The 18525-nt window shown below is 39.2% G+C and overlaps 2 protein-coding genes across 3 annotated transcripts; both read left to right on the forward strand.

Moving 5' to 3' along the window:
* The first annotated feature begins 2347 nt into the window (after positions 1 to 2347).
* Positions 2348 to 13614, forward strand: wu:fi34b01 (uncharacterized). Of its 2 annotated transcripts, XM_057334804.1 has the most exons (11): positions 2348 to 2489; positions 2579 to 2737; positions 5421 to 5487; positions 10958 to 11095; positions 11186 to 11317; positions 11407 to 11553; positions 12163 to 12278; positions 12347 to 13062; positions 13137 to 13168; positions 13363 to 13441; positions 13582 to 13614. In XM_057334804.1, exons 4-8 carry the CDS (start codon positions 11023 to 11025, stop codon positions 13007 to 13009), a joined length of 1131 nt encoding a protein of 376 aa, XP_057190787.1. In that variant the 5' UTR covers positions 2348 to 2489; positions 2579 to 2737; positions 5421 to 5487; positions 10958 to 11022; the 3' UTR covers positions 13010 to 13062; positions 13137 to 13168; positions 13363 to 13441; positions 13582 to 13614. The 2 variants fall into 2 exon arrangements, with proteins under 2 accessions (XP_057190787.1, XP_057190786.1); XM_057334803.1 differs by lacking the exons at positions 2348 to 2489; positions 2579 to 2737; positions 5421 to 5487 and adding an exon at positions 6805 to 7115.
* Positions 13541 to 18426, forward strand: zgc:153615 (uncharacterized protein LOC777747 homolog). The gene is made up of 7 exons (XM_057334805.1): positions 13541 to 13695; positions 15210 to 15319; positions 16246 to 16363; positions 16459 to 16659; positions 16868 to 16991; positions 17264 to 17357; positions 17475 to 18426. Exons 1-7 carry the CDS (start codon positions 13666 to 13668, stop codon positions 17563 to 17565), a joined length of 768 nt encoding a protein of 255 aa, XP_057190788.1. The 5' UTR covers positions 13541 to 13665; the 3' UTR covers positions 17566 to 18426.
* The last annotated feature ends 99 nt before the right edge of the window (positions 18427 to 18525 follow it).

An 18525-nucleotide genomic window follows, 5' to 3' on the forward strand; every position in this document is an offset into this window, starting at 1 on the left:
CAGGCATTACGTCACCAACTCAAATTTCTTCTGAAAATTCTTTAATTTGTAGTAACGAGTAACGAAGATGGTTAGGAGAAATGTATCGGAGTAAAAGTACACATTTTATTTAGGAAATGTAGTGGAGTGAAAGTTGTCAGAAATATAAATAACGAAGTAAAGTACAGATATGTGAGAATTCTACTTAAGTACAGTAACGAAGTATTTGTACTTCGTTACATTACAACACTGCTTAAGACCAATACAAAGAAAGGATTTTTAGAAATCTTGGCCAACTGAAAAGTATGAACATGAAAAGTATGAGCATGTAGAGCACTCAATACTTAGTTGGGGCTCCTTTTGCCTGAATTACTGCAGCAATGCGGCGTGGCATGGAGTCGATCAGTCTGTGGCACTGCTCAGGTGTTATGAGAGGCCAGGTTGCTCTGATAGTGGCCTTCAGCTCTTCTGCATTGTTGGGTCTGGCATATCGCATCTTCCTCTTCACAATACCCCGTAGATTTTCTATGGTGTTAAGGTCAGGCGAGTTTGCTGGCCAATTAAGAACAGGGATACCATGGTCCTTAAACCAGTTACTGGTAGCTTTGGCACTGCGTGCAGGTGCCAAGTCCTGTTGGAAAATGAAATCTGCATCTCCATAAAGTTGGTCAGCAGCAGGAAGCATCAGAAGCATCTCGCCTGGGCTAAAGACAAAAAGGACTGGACTGCTGCTGAGTGGTCCAAAGTTATGTTCTCTGATGAAAGTAAATTTTGCATTTCCTTTGGAAATCAGGGTCCCAGAGTCTGGAGGAAGAGAGGAGAGGCACAGAATCTACGTTGCTTGAGGTCCAGTGTAAAGGTTCCACAGTCAGTGATGGTTTGGGGTGCCATGTCATCTGCTGGTGTTGGTCCACTGTGTTTTCTAAGGTCCAAGGTCAACGCAGCCGTATACCAGGAAGTTTTAGAGCACTTCATGCTTCCTGCTGCTGACCAACTTTATGGAGATGCAGATTTCATTTTCCAACAGGACTTGGCACCTGCACACAGTGCCAAAGCTACCAGTACCTGGTTTAAGGACCATGGTATCCCTGTTCTTAATTGGCCAGCAAACTCACCTGACCTTAACCCCATAGAAAATCTATGGGGTATTGTGAAGAGGAAGATGCGATATGCCAGACCCAACAATGCAGAAGAGCTGAAGGCCACTATCAGAGCAACCTGGGCTCTCATAACACCTGAGCAGTGCCACAGACTGATCGACTCCATGCCACGCCGCATTGCTGCAGTAATTCAGGCAAAAGGAGCCCCCAACTAAGTATTGAGTGCTGTACATGCTCATACTTTTTATGTTCATACTTTTCAGTTGGCCAAGATTTCTAAAAATCCTTTCTTTGTATTGGTCTTAAGTAATATTCTAATTTTCTGAGATACTGAATTTGGGATTTTCATTAGTTGTCAGTTATAATCATCAAATTAAAAGAAATAAACATTTGAAATATATCAGTCTGTGTGTAATGAATGAATATAATATACAAGTTTCACTTTTTGAATGGAATTAGTGAAATAAATCAACTTTTTGATGATATTCTAATTATATGACCAGCACCTGTATATTCGTCCTTATTGTTCTCGACATGCCATTGCTATCGTCTATTGCAAGATTAATTACATTTTGATACTTGATAGAAAACTCAAATAAATGGAAAAAGTCACAACTTTGTAGTTTCATGAGTTCAAAACAAAATTTAGAAAGTTTGTTGTATATTTGTAGCCTATCAGGCAATGCCCGTAGTAATAAGTGAAAAGACCTAAAGATATTATTTTCCATCTGTTTGCCCTGTATACTTGAATGTTTGTTCTTATTAGCAGGGGGTTCCCAAACGTCTCAATTCTTGACCCACCGACAGGTAATCTGTGTCAAACACCAAATTTAAAACATGGGGAAAACACACTTGCTTTTCTCATCACGAATTAATACATTTAACTACGTACAGCAACAGCCATCCTTGCATATAATAAAGCACAACATGATTTAAATGATCTATTGATGAAAACATGATAGTTTAAAAACAAATGGAAGCAGATGTGATGTGAAAATTTAGAATAGTGAGTTCAGCGGATTCGAACCAGCTTCATGGCAGTGTCAATATTATTTGTCATGTACCTTTCGCACTAACGTTACACCACTGAAGCCGTCGATATAGCGGCGCAGTTTTTATACTGTTTTCTGGAGGAGTCACCTACATGTTTCGCGCTTGTGACGCCCATGAATATTCCCAACGAGTTATTACAGAAACAATTTATTAAAGTATTGTTTGTCGTCTTTGTCCCCACCACTTTTCAAAACAGTTATGCCACTGGCTTGCATTGTATTGCAGATCTGGAGTGGAGCGCTGTAAATACAACTAGTGATGAAGGGGATAAAACGTTAACTGATGTGTCAGATCAAGAGGGATTTTATGAGCAGTTAGCTGATTTTGACTACCCCAATGATGACAACGCCACCTCGGGTATGTAATGCACTTGTGCATCATTGTAGTGTATATGAATTCAAAAAGGATTTAAATGTTGGTTACGAATCGCTTTCATTGTATTGCAGAACTGCGGAGGAGCACTGTAAATACAACTAGCGATGAAGGGGATAAAACATTATCTGATGTGTCCACTTCTACAAAACTTACCCAAAAGCCACATCGTCCTTTCTATCCTTATCATATCTTTCCACCGCTCTCTGTTGATGTCTGAAATAAAGTGAAATGTAAGGAATGAGAATTAAAAAATGTTTTTTAGATTTGTTGGTTTAAATTTGAGAAACGTTGTTAGTGTTTTTATTTAGGTTAAATCCTAGACCTGCTGATACCAGTTCTGTCATACATAATTTTAAACCCAATATGGTATACCTTTTTGTCCCGTTAAAGTGATACTTTACCATCATACCAAATTTCCACATGTTTTACTCACCCTCAAGACATCCTAACTGAATATCATTTTCTTGAAGAATAATGCAGTCAGAGTTATAATACCACGTATCATTTTACTTCCAAAGGGTAGAATGGGTGTTGACTTTTTGTAACTCCAAAAAGTGCATCCATTGATCAAAGAACTGCTTGACACGGCTCTGTGGTCTAAACAAAGGTCTTCTGAAGCGAATCAATGTGTTTAAGAGAAATATCCATATTGACACTGCTATTAACGTTGATGCTTCCATCATCGCTCGAATGCGTGTGAACCAGAGGCTTGTTTTTTTATTTTGCTGAAAGATCCTGCCAGAGTAGACGCTATCCTATTGGATTTGAGAACCTTGCAAAAGATGACCCATAGGTCATACTACATGATTTATTGAATAATTTACAGCATTTTGCAGGTCAAGTGCAACATTGACCATTTAATTTATCAGAGGTGGATAATTGTTAGTCTAGCAGACTGCACTTTTGACTAATTAACTGGGCGGAAAGAGTCAGATTACAGTGACCTTGCATTATCACAAATAGAGGATTCCTGGGTTAACATGCATGTGTGAAACTCTTACTAGTACAAAGCTTCTCTTGACACTGGAGGTTCAGAGTCTGTTGTAGGCCCCACAGTGGATGAATGTGAAGCTGCTTGATGTGTCAACCAGAGAGAACTTGTTGATCGATTCAGCCCTCTTTCTCTAACTAAACGTATAACCAAAACAAATAACGACCAAGAAATATTACTTAACATGTACTACCACCATTTGGTAAGGTGAAATGAAAGCAAATTAAGGAGGAAGGGTATCCGTCTATTTGCTTGAGGTTCCACACACTGACAATGCCATGAAAAAGTGGATAACATGGCGATTCCAGATAACGAAGTCTGGAATTTCTGGATCCATGGGTGTCTACCCTGTTAAGACATCCTCAATAGCCGCCTTTCCACAGGGGGCCAGTGCGAGCCAGGGCTTTCATCGAGTTGGGCCGAGCTAGTGGCCTTGGGCTTCTGGCTGTGGGGCCAAAATATTTTGTGTCGCCACTGTCAGACCAGTAGCACAGCAGCGCTGCTCTAAAACCCAGCCCTAAACACACCTCGCCGGACCACATGTCACACAAACCCGCCTACTAAAGCAGGAAGTTTAGTCAGACAGGAGAGAAGCTGGATTGCACAAACATGATGGAGATATTTATCTTGGTGAAAGACGAGACGGCAAAATAAGACGACGGAGGTCCAGCGGTGTTTATGCAAAAAGCTTCTATAAGAGCGCGATCATGAAGCAACAACACTTGTAAGATAAATCTAACATACAAATAAACAGTGTTGGCAGAGATGGGCACAAACACATCAAAAAGAGTTTAGTTACAAATTACAAATACTTGAAATATATTTAATTAAAATACAAGTAATTTGTAATTTGAAAATACAATATTTTTTACATGCAATCATTTAAAGTGCGAGAGTAACAGTGGAGTTAGATACACAGCATTAATGCAACATTACTAATCAAATGTATATTATTAGAAATGAAGGGGGCGTTTGGATGCTTTGTAGGCATTTGATTAGTAATGTTGCATCAAATATATTGAAATTGTTACCTGAGAACGTGGTGGATCCATCTTGCGTCATTGAATAGTCGAGTCACTTTCAACCAATAAGATGCCATGTAAGAGGTCGCGTTTTCATTGGCCCACCGTGGAAGCCTATCCCTGATTGGTTGACTACTTTTGACAGCCTATAATGCCTGGAACACACAAGAGGACCTCTCGAAAGCAAGAGTACCAAAGGATTCGTGGACGCATTTTGAGTGCGCACACGCTCACTGAGCGAGAGGAGATAAAATAAATTGTAGGGTATAATTGAAAGCGCGCGTCCAGTTTTGTGCATGGGCAAAGGAAATCGGAGTGCGTATTACAAGAATGCGCTCTCGCCTTGTAATAATGCGCTCGCGACATTTGTCATTAAAATAACGCCATAGTACCGGGGAGGGGGCGTGGCCAGCTCGAAATGCATTTTCAAGTCCACATTGAATTTTGCAACACCCAAGGCGATTTGTGTAAATGAAAATGCAATCCCAAATGTTCAACCTGTTAATGTTAATGCTTTTAGGGAAAATAGCATTTGAATTTTCATTTTGCTACAGTTTTGCTTGACTATCTTAAACATATATAATCAATCCGGGGAATGCATTTTCATTTTCATTTTGCAACTTAAAGAGCGTAAAAAATACCCATTTAAATAACATATTAAAACTAGTGTAGGAACTGACAAATGTAATTGATATAATTTAATTTTCATTTTGCACTTAATGTTGCACATATGTTATTTAAAATGTATATCTAAATACAAAATTGCATTGTCATTTTACATACTGCATTGCCATTTTGCGTATTGCATTTCAAATTGTAAATAGCAACCAATATGCTTCCAGAAAACTCAGCCGTCTGTGCAAAAATCATTGTTTCTTTTCTTTCTCCCGTTTTTCTTAGAGCATTTAACCCTCGAAGAAGGAACATAAACAGGTCTCTGTCTTGAGGTTGACCGAGTTGTGAGCAGGTGAGTGTTTGTGTGACAACCCGAGCTATTGTGTGATAAAGCGCAGTATTGTGGGTTTGTTTTGTAGTTGTATTCTCTAAGTTATATAATCGCTTGCTGTTAAATGATTACCTCATGTAATTGTACAGCTTACATTTACTGCTAGCGTAGCAATGTTCGTGTGTAAACACTGCGGCGTCTCTGAGGTGACATTATACGCGTTTATTAATCATGTGAAAAAGTCCTCGTGTGCAGTTCCTGAATGCCCGTGCGTGCACGTTTCAAAGCGCCTGCACTTCAGTCGCACATGTACCGCAAATAGCCTACCTTAAATAAATTTCGGACCTCTTTTAAGCATGTTTATTGTAGTGGGGATTATGAAATCTGCCTAAAAGAATGTATTTAACTTTATTTTTTATATTTTCAATGTGCAATGTGTACAGTCATCATTAATTGACGACGCTTTGAAGTGACGCTGAAGGGGGCGAGGATATGCCATTTCACTTCTTTTAATTCCTCCGTCCTCGCTTCTTTTCCTTGTTCCCTTAACACCAACTGATTATTATTAACAGTTTCAATAAATTTCATGAGACTAACTGAATGAAACTTGATGAATGAAATTAATTCAGTTTCTGGCACTGGCAAGGGTGGCACGCAAGGTAGTATTCATGGCTTCTTCCTATAGAAACTAGTGTCCAATTCCCAATAGCACCTGCTGTTTTGTGAGAGGAAGTTGCACATGCATTTGTGAGAAAATCTGGACGTGAGAAAATCAAGCTGAGAGAATCTCATAAAAAGGTGAGACTTAAACAGTACATTTATATGTTACACCTTTGCATTTTCTCTCGAATTGCATTATGTATTTGTAAAACGCTTTCTGTTTGTTTCAGAGTTTAATTTCTTTTGCAAAAAAGGTTGCGTTTGTTTGCAAAACGCTGGATTTGTTTAAGTTTTGCCACAATTTCGCTCCATACGCCTCGCCGTAGCGAGAGTTTGTTGGCACACGTCAGCATGACATCAGAGCATGGCGGACGTAACTCGGACACATTTCTAACCGGCATGCATCTTGCGCTGATCACCGTTGATCGATTCTGTGCAGAATTTGGCCATCTCAAACAAGCCTTATTTTTCAATCGGGACGGGACGTGCCGGCTGACGTCTTTTCAACGGTCATAAAATGTTTGTTGGGAAGTTAGACTTCCGCTGCGCAGAACAATTCGCATTTGTCATACGCCGGTCGTCTGCGCAGATGAGTCCCATGAAGTTCAAAACACATGAATCTTACGTCAGTGATTAAACTAAGTTTGTGATTGGCCATGGACATTACAATTTACCAATCGAGCAATGGGAGCTCATAAAGCAGCACACCAGCCTGTTTGTGCGCTAATAGCGCATGCACTTTCTTAGAGCACTCGCGCACAGAATGGCGTTTTGTAAAAGCCTAGGAAATGAATTTGTTATCCTATTTGCGTTTTCGTTCAGTACATTCAGCACTTTAATACACTGCAGAAGTTTGCTACATTTGGCTGCGTCACAAACAGCTAGCGATGACGGGAATAATAGGCCTATGTTATCTGATATGTCAGATCAAGAGGGATTTTATGAGCAGTTATCTGATTTTGACTACCCCATTGACGACTACATCTCTGGTATGTAATGCACTTGTGCATCATTGTAGTGTACAAGGGTAAGTACTTGAGTAGGCCTAAATGTGCTTGATTACTACTGATGTATTATTTTTGGGATCTGGGTAGGGTTGCATCAGCCATTCTTAAGTTCTTTCTTAAATGTGAACGTAAAGTCCACACTAGAGGCTTAGTAACTTCTAGCTAGTTTGTAACTACATCTGTATGTTATTCGGTTGCACCGTTTGGTCTTAAGGCAGAACTTACTATAGTAGTTCGTAAGCTCTCCGTAAAGTAATGCCTAGTCGCATAATATGACGAATAGTCCAATAGCAGCCTTTAAATGTCTGTGAATTTCAAAACATTCTTGATTTAAATTTATTTTACCTCAAATAATAACGGTAAAAATGATTAAATGGAATACTACCTATCATGAATAACATATTTCAAATTAGATTAATAAACAAATGCTGAGTAAAAACAATACAGCCTAATTAACGCAATAGTAATTACATGCTATATGGGTGATTTCATTTGACTGCCAACCGCCAATAAAATAAAAAGACAGAACAACACAGGTAGATACACGCACGGAGGTGCAGGACGGTTCTTGTTAGAGCCGTCAAAAATTAAATGTCATCACATAATGTTCTCTATTTTAAAAGGTAAGTGACTGTAAATGTCAGCATTATCATCTGTGTAAATCATTGAAGAATGTCGAGTGTAACAAGAGCTTATTCAGTTAGTTCATTGCGTCTGCCATTTTATTCCTACAGTTTCCCGTTTCTCACATACTCCGTTTGCAGTGCGTATCTTTTTCCGCACCCATGTTAACGGAACTTTGATCCGTTAACATGAGTGCAGAAAAAAACGCACTGCAAACGGAGTATGTGAGAAACGGGGGTTAACGTTGTTTTGGTTATTTTTGCAGGTCATTTTCTTATATTGCTACTAAATATATATATTTGCGCTTTTGGCATTTGTATTTATTCCGCCAATGAGATTCGTTTAAACAGCCAATGTAATGAGCCAAACATGTTAATTGGTCCTTGGGAAATGATTACCTCAACATGGCAGGCATTAGCACAGGCCCAACCCTCGCTGGATAAAGATCACCCGCCAAGCTCCCTAGTTCGGGAATCATATCGTGACGTGTACATAAAGTCGGGCGCAGTAATTAACGACCCTAGCTCAGTCACTACACATTGGGACACTGTTGATTTAATTTTCTGTGACCTGACTGCTTAAAGGAGTCGTTAGTTGTGTTAAAGCCTTATTCCAAAATTGATTAAATTCATTATTTTCCTTAAAATTCCACAAACAATACCCCATAATGACAACGTGAAAGACGTTTGTTTGAAATGTTTGCAAATTTATTAAAAATAAAAAACAAAAAAGCACATGTACATACGTATTCACAGCCTTTGTTCAATACTTTGTTGAAGCACCTTTGGCACCAATTACATCCTCAAGTCTTTTAGAGTATGATGCTACAAGCTTGTCACACCTATTTTGGGCAGTTTCTCCCATTCTTCTTTGCAGGACCTCTCAAGCTCCATCAGGTTGGATGGGGTGCGTCGGTGCGCAGCCATTTTTAGATCTTTCTCGATATGTTCAATCGGGTTCAAGTCTGGGCTCTGGCTGGGCCACTCAAGGACATTCACAGAGTTGTCCTGTAGCCACTCCTTTGTTATCTTGGCTGTGTGCTTAGGGTCATTGTCCTGTTGGAAGATGAACCTTTGCCCCAGTCTGAGGTCCAGAGCACTCTGTAGCAGGTTTTCATCGAGGATGTCTCTGTACATTGCTGCATTCATCTCCCAGTTCCTGCCGCTGAAAAACATCCCCACAGCATGATGCTGCCACCACCATGCTCACTGTAGGGATGGTATTGGCCAGGGGATGAGCGGTGCCTGGTTTCCTCCAGACATGACGTTCAATCTTTGTTTCATCAGACCAGAGAATTTTGTTTCTCATGGTCTGAGAGTCCTTCAGGTGCCTTTTGGCAAACTCCAGGTGGGCTGTCATGTGCCTTTTACTGAGGAGTGGCTTCTGTCTGGCCACTCTGCCATACAGGCCTGATTGGTGGAGTGCTGCAGATATGGTTGTTCTTCTGGATGGTTCTCCTCTCTCCACAGAGACATGCTGGAGCTCTGTCAGCGTGACCATCAGGTTCTTGGTCACCTCCCTGACTAAGGCCCTTCTCCCCCGATTGCTCAGTTTGTCCAGGAGGCCAGCTCTAGGAAGAGTCCTGGTGGTTCCAAACTTCTTCCATTTACGGATGATGGAGGCCACTGTGCTCATTGGGACCTTCAATGCTGCAGAAATTGTTCTGTACCCTTCCCCAGATCTGTGCCTCGATACAATCCTGTCTCGGCGGTCTACAGACAATTCCTTGGACTTCATGGCTTGGTTTGTGCTCTGACATGCTCTGTTAACTGTGGGACCTTATATAGACAGGTGTGTGCCTTTCCAAATCATGTCCAATCAACTGAATTTACCACAGGTGGACTCCATTCAAGTTGTAGAAACATCTCAAGGAAGATGAGTGGAAACAGGATGCACCTGACTGAGCTCAATTTTGAGTGTCATGGCGAAATCTGTGAATCATGTGCTTTTTTCGTTTTTTATTTTTAATAAATTTGCAAAGATTTCAAACAAACTTCTTTCACATTGTCATTATGGGGTATTGCTTGTAGAATTTTGAGGAAAATTAATTTAATCCATTTTGGAAAAAAAATGTATGTTAAGTTTTGGTCTTCGTGTTAGTAGCGTAGGCTAAATACTATTATACCGAGCAGCAGCCCCATGTTAGCTTGCTACTTTCAGCCTATGTTATGTTCGTCGGTTGTGCATGGAAATAACAACGCATTTTAGTGTTGTACAACATTACATTTTAATGCCACTATATTAGTGTAATGGTGTAAACTTTCGTGGAGCAGCAGCATTTACTGTGAGCCGCTCTAAGACACAGATGCATACAAGTCCCCACATTCACACATAAGTTTAACTGTTTCTGTTAGACCTTTAATACCTGCTCTGTTGTATTCTCTGTTGTAAGGTTGGAATTGTATTAATACTCCTTAAGTTCTGTTGATACTTCTTGATTATATTTCTGGCTACTTTAAAATATATATATTTTATTGTTGCTACAATGTTTGTGTTCAGCTCCCAATGATAAATATGCTTGTTGAATATTGTACCTTAATTCAAGTAGCTGTTTGATAGGAGCATGATTTTGCATACCATTGCATGAGCGACTGCCTGTCACATAATACTGTATATTATTATATGTTTATTATTTATGATGAACAATCAAATGGTTAATTATTGAGAAACTAGTTGCTATGAATACAGGTGCCATCAGTTGTCTTCTTATGAATGACTTGTTAGTCATTGAGTCAGTGTTGCTGATGCACAGAAGTTACCAAACACCAAGTAACTAAATTAGGATACAATTACAAGTCATTTGCAAACTGTAAAACATTAAACTGTTGGTAACTTTAAAACTAACCTTCATCTGGGAGATGACAGCCAGGCATATGTGAATATTTGATCTGTTAACTGGTTGCATAAGTCAGATTTATTGCATGATTTGTGCAGAGAAAAGCTGTTGCTATCAAACATTGTTTACTTAATCCACAGAATCAGTGTAATGGTGAAGGGATAGATCAAATAGGCCAATTGATGGAGGGTTTGTGAAGGAATGCCATGCTCCCTTGTAAAAGTATTTTGTAGTATTTTTTAAATACAGTAGTTTATTTTGATACATGGTGTGGCCGCTGTATTTTGTAGTTTATTTTGATGCACTTAAATGTAAGGTATTTGGTATTTTATTTTAAAATACATTTGAATGTATTTTTGCCCAGCCCTGAATCTGCAGTGGAGCACTGTAGAAACAACTAGCGATGAAGGGGATAAAAAGTTGTCTGATATGTCAGATCAAGAGGGATTTTATGAGCAGTTAGCTGATTTTGACTACCCCATTGACGACGATGCCGTCTCTGGTATGTAATGCACTTGTGCATCATTGTCGCGTATATGGAGTATCTAAAGGATTTAAATGTCAGTTACAAATCGCTTGCATTGTATTGCAGATCTGCAGAGGAGCGCTGTAGAAACAACTAGCGATGAAGGGGAGGAAACATTGTCTGATATGTCAGATCAAGAGGGATTTTATGAGCAGTTATCTGATTTTGACTACCCCAATGATGACAACGCCGTCTCTGGTATGTAATGCACTTGTGCGTTATTGTAGTGTATATGGATTCAAAAAGGATTTAAATGTTGGTTACGAATTGCTTGCATTGTATTGCAGATCTGCAGAGGAGCGCTGTAATACAATCACGATTAGTAAGCTCATCTGATGTCTGGGATGCAATATCTCCAAAGCTGAGGTGTGGGGATGATTTTATGAAGTTGCAACTCCTTGGTTCAGATGTGGACCATGTTGATCTTTGTCGAGGTAAGTTGGGAAGTCCTGTTTGGTTTTGTGACTTATGGTGACCATTCAATGCCAAAATTGACTAAAAATTTTTTTTATTTTATACTGTTTTTATTTCCTGGGTCAGTAGGGCTCAATATAGGATACTCAATTTATAGGTTACTGAAATATCCTATAAAACCTAATTGTTGCTTTTAGTTTTATGGAATTCGCCGTGTTGTTTCTACAGTGGCCCTTAACGGGCAAATTGCTCTACAGAGTGCGTTATCTCCTTCAGCAAAAAAGCGAAAAAGTGACGACGACTTAGGCCTTTTGCTACCATAGTGCTTTGAAAGGGAGGGGTGCAGTGAGCCATTGGCAATTCACCACTAGATGCTGCTAAATTTCACTGGACCTTTAATGAATAAAGTGTAACAAGATATACAACATGTGTTCAATTAATGTTCTAAAACGGGCCACATGCCAGTGTTTTTATCTGCATAAGCTGTACATTTGTTACTCCTTGGTTCATTCCAGTGTGTTTAGATAATTGGTCTTCCATTGTAATAGCAGATTTCCAGATGAAAGGCTCAGTGAATGACATCGTAAATTAATTTCAGTATTGAGTCACCTTTAACTTATTTCTCACAGGTAGTTCTGCACCTGTTCCTCTTGGCCATTTGCCACCTGATTGTGGACACACTTCACCCACTCATGGAGGTCTTGTTTTTGAGACACCCTATGATGGATGTGGTGTTGCACAACAGGTACTAATGTTTAATTTGCTCTTTGTATAAGGTTAAAAAGCTATAAAGCCAATTTGGATGTTTTTCAGGGAGGGAATTATGTCATGCAGATGCTATTGCAGGGAAACCCTGTGGTCATTTCTTGCCCCATGACTCCATCTGTTGTGAACATGACCACGTCTGGATATCAGCCTCCTAGATTTATTCTTTTCAACTCGTTTACTCCTGGAAGCCAGAAACCACAACCTCCTGGTTACGCCAACATGTTTTGGCAATACTATTACCCTCCTCACCATCGTGGCAGGCCAAAACCAGACCCAACATCAGCTCCAACCACCACATCAGCCGTTGTCTATGAACCGACTCAGAAACCTCGACCTCCTGGTTACCCAAATATGTTTTGGCCATACTATTACCCTCATTACAATTATCACGGCAGGCCGAAGCCCACCTACAAACCGGTTCTAACATCAGCTCCGACCACCACACCAGCAGTTGCTGATACACCGACCCAAAAACCGCAACTTCCTGCAAACCCCCATCTGTTTTGGCCATACTACTGCCCTCGAAACCCAATGCAACCTCCCAAACCTCAAAGCCCCACCGTCCCACCTATAACCATCCCCCCTCAACCCTGTACCAACCCTTCAGACATACAGCCTTATGTTGAGCCTCGCAAGTTCTCTTCTGTGCTTTATGAAAAATACCCCTTTGCACATCAATATGTAGACTGGTTTGAACATGATCCCTAGTCTTTCCCATTTAAATTATCACGTGATGGCTGAGAACAGTTATTCTCAATCAGGTTAGTAATATATATTTGGGTTTCAACATTGCAACCTGCTTTTGGATCATGCTAATTTCTGTTTTCTATTGTAGGGAGTGACTGGAAAGCTGTTAAGGACCTGCAGGTCAAGTCTGCTAATCTTTGATTTATTTAGTGATTTCCTTTTCAATAAATCTAATATGGTTAAATGCATTTGTTTTGTTTTATTTTTTTAAGTGGCTTGCACTGTTTACTCTTATGTACAGTACATGACATCTAATGAATAGCATTGCATATGCAAACATGGGATTGCTCATGAATGTCCATGTTTAATCTAAGGATGTCACTGTGTGTCTCCTGACCCCACCCTTTTATCAAATGCTATGGAATATAACCTGCCCCAGCGATGCGAATGCTGGTAAATCTGCCACCCAAACATTGATCCGGTTCACTGCTTTTTGCTTTTCTGGTGGTGGTGTATCATTAGGAGCTGCTTGTGCTCCTCCTTGCTCACATTCTCTCTCCTCCCCCTCTCTTGATGTGCGTGTATTGATGCAGTATCACGGCTGGTCTCAAGGGTGTAGCTCCGACACTGCAGTGGAAGGTAGGGCTTGGCTGCTGCACTATACAATGCGCTGAAAGATGGTGCACCAGGAGAAATGTGTTTATCAGGTAAGACGGGTCTACCTTTTAATGCAGTCTTGTCACATCCTTTTGGATATGTAAAAAATGTATAAATGTGACTAGTTATAAAAAAGTCGCTGTGTTTGTGATTTATTTATTTTGGATTATGGTGTTTATTTTTAGTCATTTGCATAACATAAATTGTGTTGTGAGAGCTGCTTATGAAAATGCTATTTATATGATCTGAATAAAGCAGATTTATCATTTTTATAACAAGGTCATATTCCTGTTTAGGTATGGCTATGTTTGGTTACGTTATGTTATTTTAGTGGCAACATCTTGTTCTTTAATAAAAGCAAACATGGTTGACCTCATTACTAAATGCACCAGAAACCTAGCAAATAACAATCTGACCTAATGTCTTAAATACCTGTTTTTTAGGGCATCATGAATCATCCGCTTCCATGCCATATATTACTGCATCCAAATGTTCATCGTTGAATGGTCTTAAAAAGCAGCTGAAATGTAGGGAGAAATATTCAAGCTTAAATAAGACCAAGATTATTAAAAATACTGAGCAAAGGAGGAAGTTAATGAATTTTTCCACTAGTAGGCCTGTTTTGCGATCATGTCGGAGATGGATGGCAGCAATATAAAATATTAGTCATGAGCTCCAAAAGGCAAGTGTGTTGCCATGGCAATGAATTATTCAGTGTAGCAAGCAGATCAGAGAGAAAGTCTTATTCCTGCCAATGTTGCAATTATGTATTTTTACATATGGGTATGTTTGGGCCCGTGTTTCTGATTCACAAGTACTGTCTTAGGTCCACCTCCACACTCATCCGATCTGTCTCTGTAATGTGCTGTTCATTTAAGCAGTAGTTACTTTATAGTAACTAGCAGTTTATACCACGCAACACTGCTATTGGTGATGTTCTGGGACTTTCCATGAAAAGAGTATACACTTTAGTTGCCTATAACTTTTTGTCTGGTATTAGACAAATCCTAATATTTTTTTATAGTTGTAAAAATCTATAACATGCTTTTTTTTTAAATAGTAACTAAAATATTATTAATTTGGTTTTCAAAATGTCAAGTGTCTGTATCCTACCCCATCTCCCATTATATGGTATAGGTATCCACTTTTCTGTGGTTACTTGAAGTATAAAATTAGCAATGTTATTTAGCAAAATGTCTTGTTAAGGTTTTTTGTTTAGAAAAAAAAAATGTTACGGTTTATTCCCCATTTTAGTAACAAAACTGAAAATATATGCACCTCATGTGATATTTTTGATTACTTGAGGTATTTCTTTTATACATCTTATTTTAACAATTAAAATTAGACCTTTCAATCTTTGGTTAATAAAAATCCAATATTATGATTTCTATTATGATCATTCATCATGATCATTCAGTAGCCCATGTATGTAGATGTGCTACAGTGGAAGTGAACTGTTTTAAAATGCCAGATTTATTCCTACTTGCCAGGTCATCTGTGGCCCAGTGTGCTGCCTCTGTGAGTGTTCTTCTCATTTATACAAGTCAACTGTGTTTTTGCTCAGGCCCAGAGAAATGAGAGGGAGTCCATTAGGCAGAAGCTGGCCCTTAGCAGTTTCTATGACGACGGACCAGTTACTTTTACTGGCTGCAGCAAGAACTGCCTGTCCTCACGGTCAGTGTGTGTGTGTGTCTGTGCTCAGTGGGTTTGTTCTGTACATAGATATCTGTTAGATATCACTGACTTTACAAGTTAAAAAAAAAAAACAATAATGCTTGTTTTTGTGTTGAAACTACATTTTCCTCACAATTTTTAAAAACGAAATGCTGATGAAATAAAGAAAAGCACATTTTAAAAGGTCATGCTGAGAATATTTTTTGGGTCTGTCCCATTTGGCACTAGGTGATGAAGTGTTTGTGCCAAACTAGTTTCACCATAAAGCACTATGGCTTTGTGGTTGTGATGATTCACGATTGCTGCGTTTCACTTAAGTGTATGTTCACATTTTGGAGCACAGTTTCAAGATTCTTAAGAAAACCTGATTCAAGAACAGTAAAGTAAAGTCCGCTGAGACATATGAAAATTTTGGACTGTATGTGCAAAAACCTTAACTGTATAACCTCGCAGACGGCACCACAGAACCAGTATCAGTTTATATGAGTACTGTAAAATTCGTACAATCCAGACAAAAATTGTGATTATAGCCTTAAGTACTTAGTCGTGAATGTACTCTAAGAAGTTCAATAGAACTCTTTCAACTTTTTTAATAGAAAAGTTTTAACAGCTTTCTACAGGAAGTGCTTTCATCACTGTGGTTCACAAACACTAAAATTGGAACTTTGAGTGTTTTAAAAGCTATGTGGTTACTATCATTTTTAACAAACAACAAGACACTCCATCACTCCACTGCTAAAAGCAACATGACTGAACAGCACAAATTAGCATGCTAAGCAAAAAGCACAAATGGATGAAATCAGCCACATAATACAAGCAAACAAACAGTTACAAAGCAATGAGTGACACTTTGTGCAGCTCTCTCCCATCGCTTTATTCTCCTGCTCAACGTTTCTTACTCTTCATCCTGTTTGTTTTTACTGTAGGCTTCAGAATGGGGTGAACATGCAGATGTGCTTTGTGAATGACAGCAGCAGTGATAGGGACAGTGATGCAGAGGACAGCCGAACAGAGACCAGCTTGGACACTCCGTTGTCACCTATGGTATAAACTAGCACCTGTTAAGCATATGTCAGATGTCAGCATGTTTGGAATATTACGCAGTTAAATCAACAGTAGATGTTTCTTTCCCACTACAGAGCAAGCAGAGCTCCTCTCTGTCTGACCGGGACACTGGTGAGGAAGATCTGGAGTCAGAAGATTCAGAATTTTGGCGGCTACAGCGTCGCCTACAGGAAGAGGCGCGTGTTGCTTTGGCTCTGGCTCGTCCGATGGCTCGCATGCAAGTGGAGGTAGAGAGACAGATACAGCTACACCGCAGGTCCCCTGTGGCAGACCTGGTGAGTGATGCATTTGTCCAAGAATGGTGCTCCATTTGTTCAGAATACTCAGAATCGCATTACCTCAGAGCAATAACTACACGCATTAAAATGTAAAAATCACTTTTTCTAGTAAAGTGATCACAATAATGATAACAATGTGGTTATCATTATAGTTCTCGATCTTGGCGTGAACTGATCCTAACTCTTACGTGTCTATTTAATATAGTTACCACATCTGCCACATATCAGTGAGAGTCTAATGAAGAGAAATCTGAGACCCGTGGACCTTAGAGACATGAGTCTTGGTCAGTTACAGGTCATTACCAATGATCTTCACTCTCAGATACAAGGTAAACACACCCAAAAAATTCTTTATCTCCCCTGCTATATAAACATTGTTTTTTAAATAGAGGTTAACATTTGTCCTCCTAAGAACACAAACTTCATTTGTTCATGTTATAATGTCATGTTTATTCTTTAAAAGAAACAAATGAAAGAAGTTTACTCAAATTGTAATGATCCAACATGACCCTTCAGTTTTTGCTCCTTAATGGATGAACAACCCTCTCTTTACCTACATACAATATAATTATATTATTTCTATTTCGTAATGCTATTGCAGGTTTGAATGAGGAGTTGGTGCAGCTTTTGCTCATGAGAGATGAACTACACATGGAGCAGGATGCCATGCTGGTTGATGTTGAGGATCTAACCAGGTTAGGCCGGAACCCAGAACATTTTTCTAGTCAAACCATATTTACATTAGAACCTCATTATAGTATATAAATACTGAATTCTGAACATGTAAGAAATGTATGATGTTTTTTGAACAGGCATGCACATAGCCAGCAAAGGCACATGATGGAGAAGACTCTCTCCAAAGGCAAAGGAGCTTGCCACACTCGTTGTGATTCTCCATACTGAGGCAAACCGTGAAGAGCACATGGCCAACCACTTGTGTTTCTCTATATAATAAATCTGTGTACTCAATTTGATCCCTTTTCAGTCCAACTAGATGTGTGTGTTTTGCCTTTGTTAGCATTGTGTGGATGTATGTTAACTAACTCTAAGTGTCCATGCATGCCTGCACCTTAGCTAAGGGAAACACACAAAATCAAGACCTCGATGACCCTTTAGAATGTAGAAATGATGGACTTACTGAATTATGGACTTCATAGGTTGTGAATCTATCCGTGGGATTCTATCATTTTGACCGATTGTATCTTTTCAGGGTATTTGTTGATTCTGATGTACTGACCAGAAAGTTGGTCACTTAGTATGGACCTTAATGTTTGCAATCGGAAAACAATATTAGTACTCTCTGTCAACTAGTTACCTGCTTCTCTGTGCAGATTTTTGCTGGATTTGCTTATTAACCTACCGTAGTTTCCCGTATTGGGGATTAATAAAGTTTACTCACTATATATGCAGTTTTTATAGCACTGGCTAATGTGCTGGCTACAGTTATCCCACCTATAACAAAGACAACATTACCAAAACTACTGAAGGGTTTGAATATAAACTATATGTTAGGGCGATGTTAATGTTGTAGTTTTTCCAATATTTGTTTGTAAGAAGCTGCCTGGTGTGGTGATAATTTTTTCTTGTGTTCTCAATGAACTATGATGTCTGTCTTTTAAGATAAAGTAGTCTATTTTACCTACTTTTCATCCAAGTGTGGCATTTCCTGTTTCACAGATGTAAGGAACACAACATGGTTGATGCATCATGTGCACAGAAATGGAAAAGGAAATTATGAGCAAATAAATTACTTACCCAGTATGACATTTGACTTTTTCCATCTATAGTACAGCCCTGAATAAGGTTCTAACGCAGTCACAAGGAATAACAAGAAATATTAAGACTACAACAAATTTGCCCCAA

This window comes from Triplophysa rosa, linkage group LG5 (genome assembly GCF_024868665.1).
Source record: "Triplophysa rosa linkage group LG5, Trosa_1v2, whole genome shotgun sequence".
Classification (NCBI taxonomy): Eukaryota; Metazoa; Chordata; class Actinopteri; order Cypriniformes; family Nemacheilidae; genus Triplophysa; species Triplophysa rosa.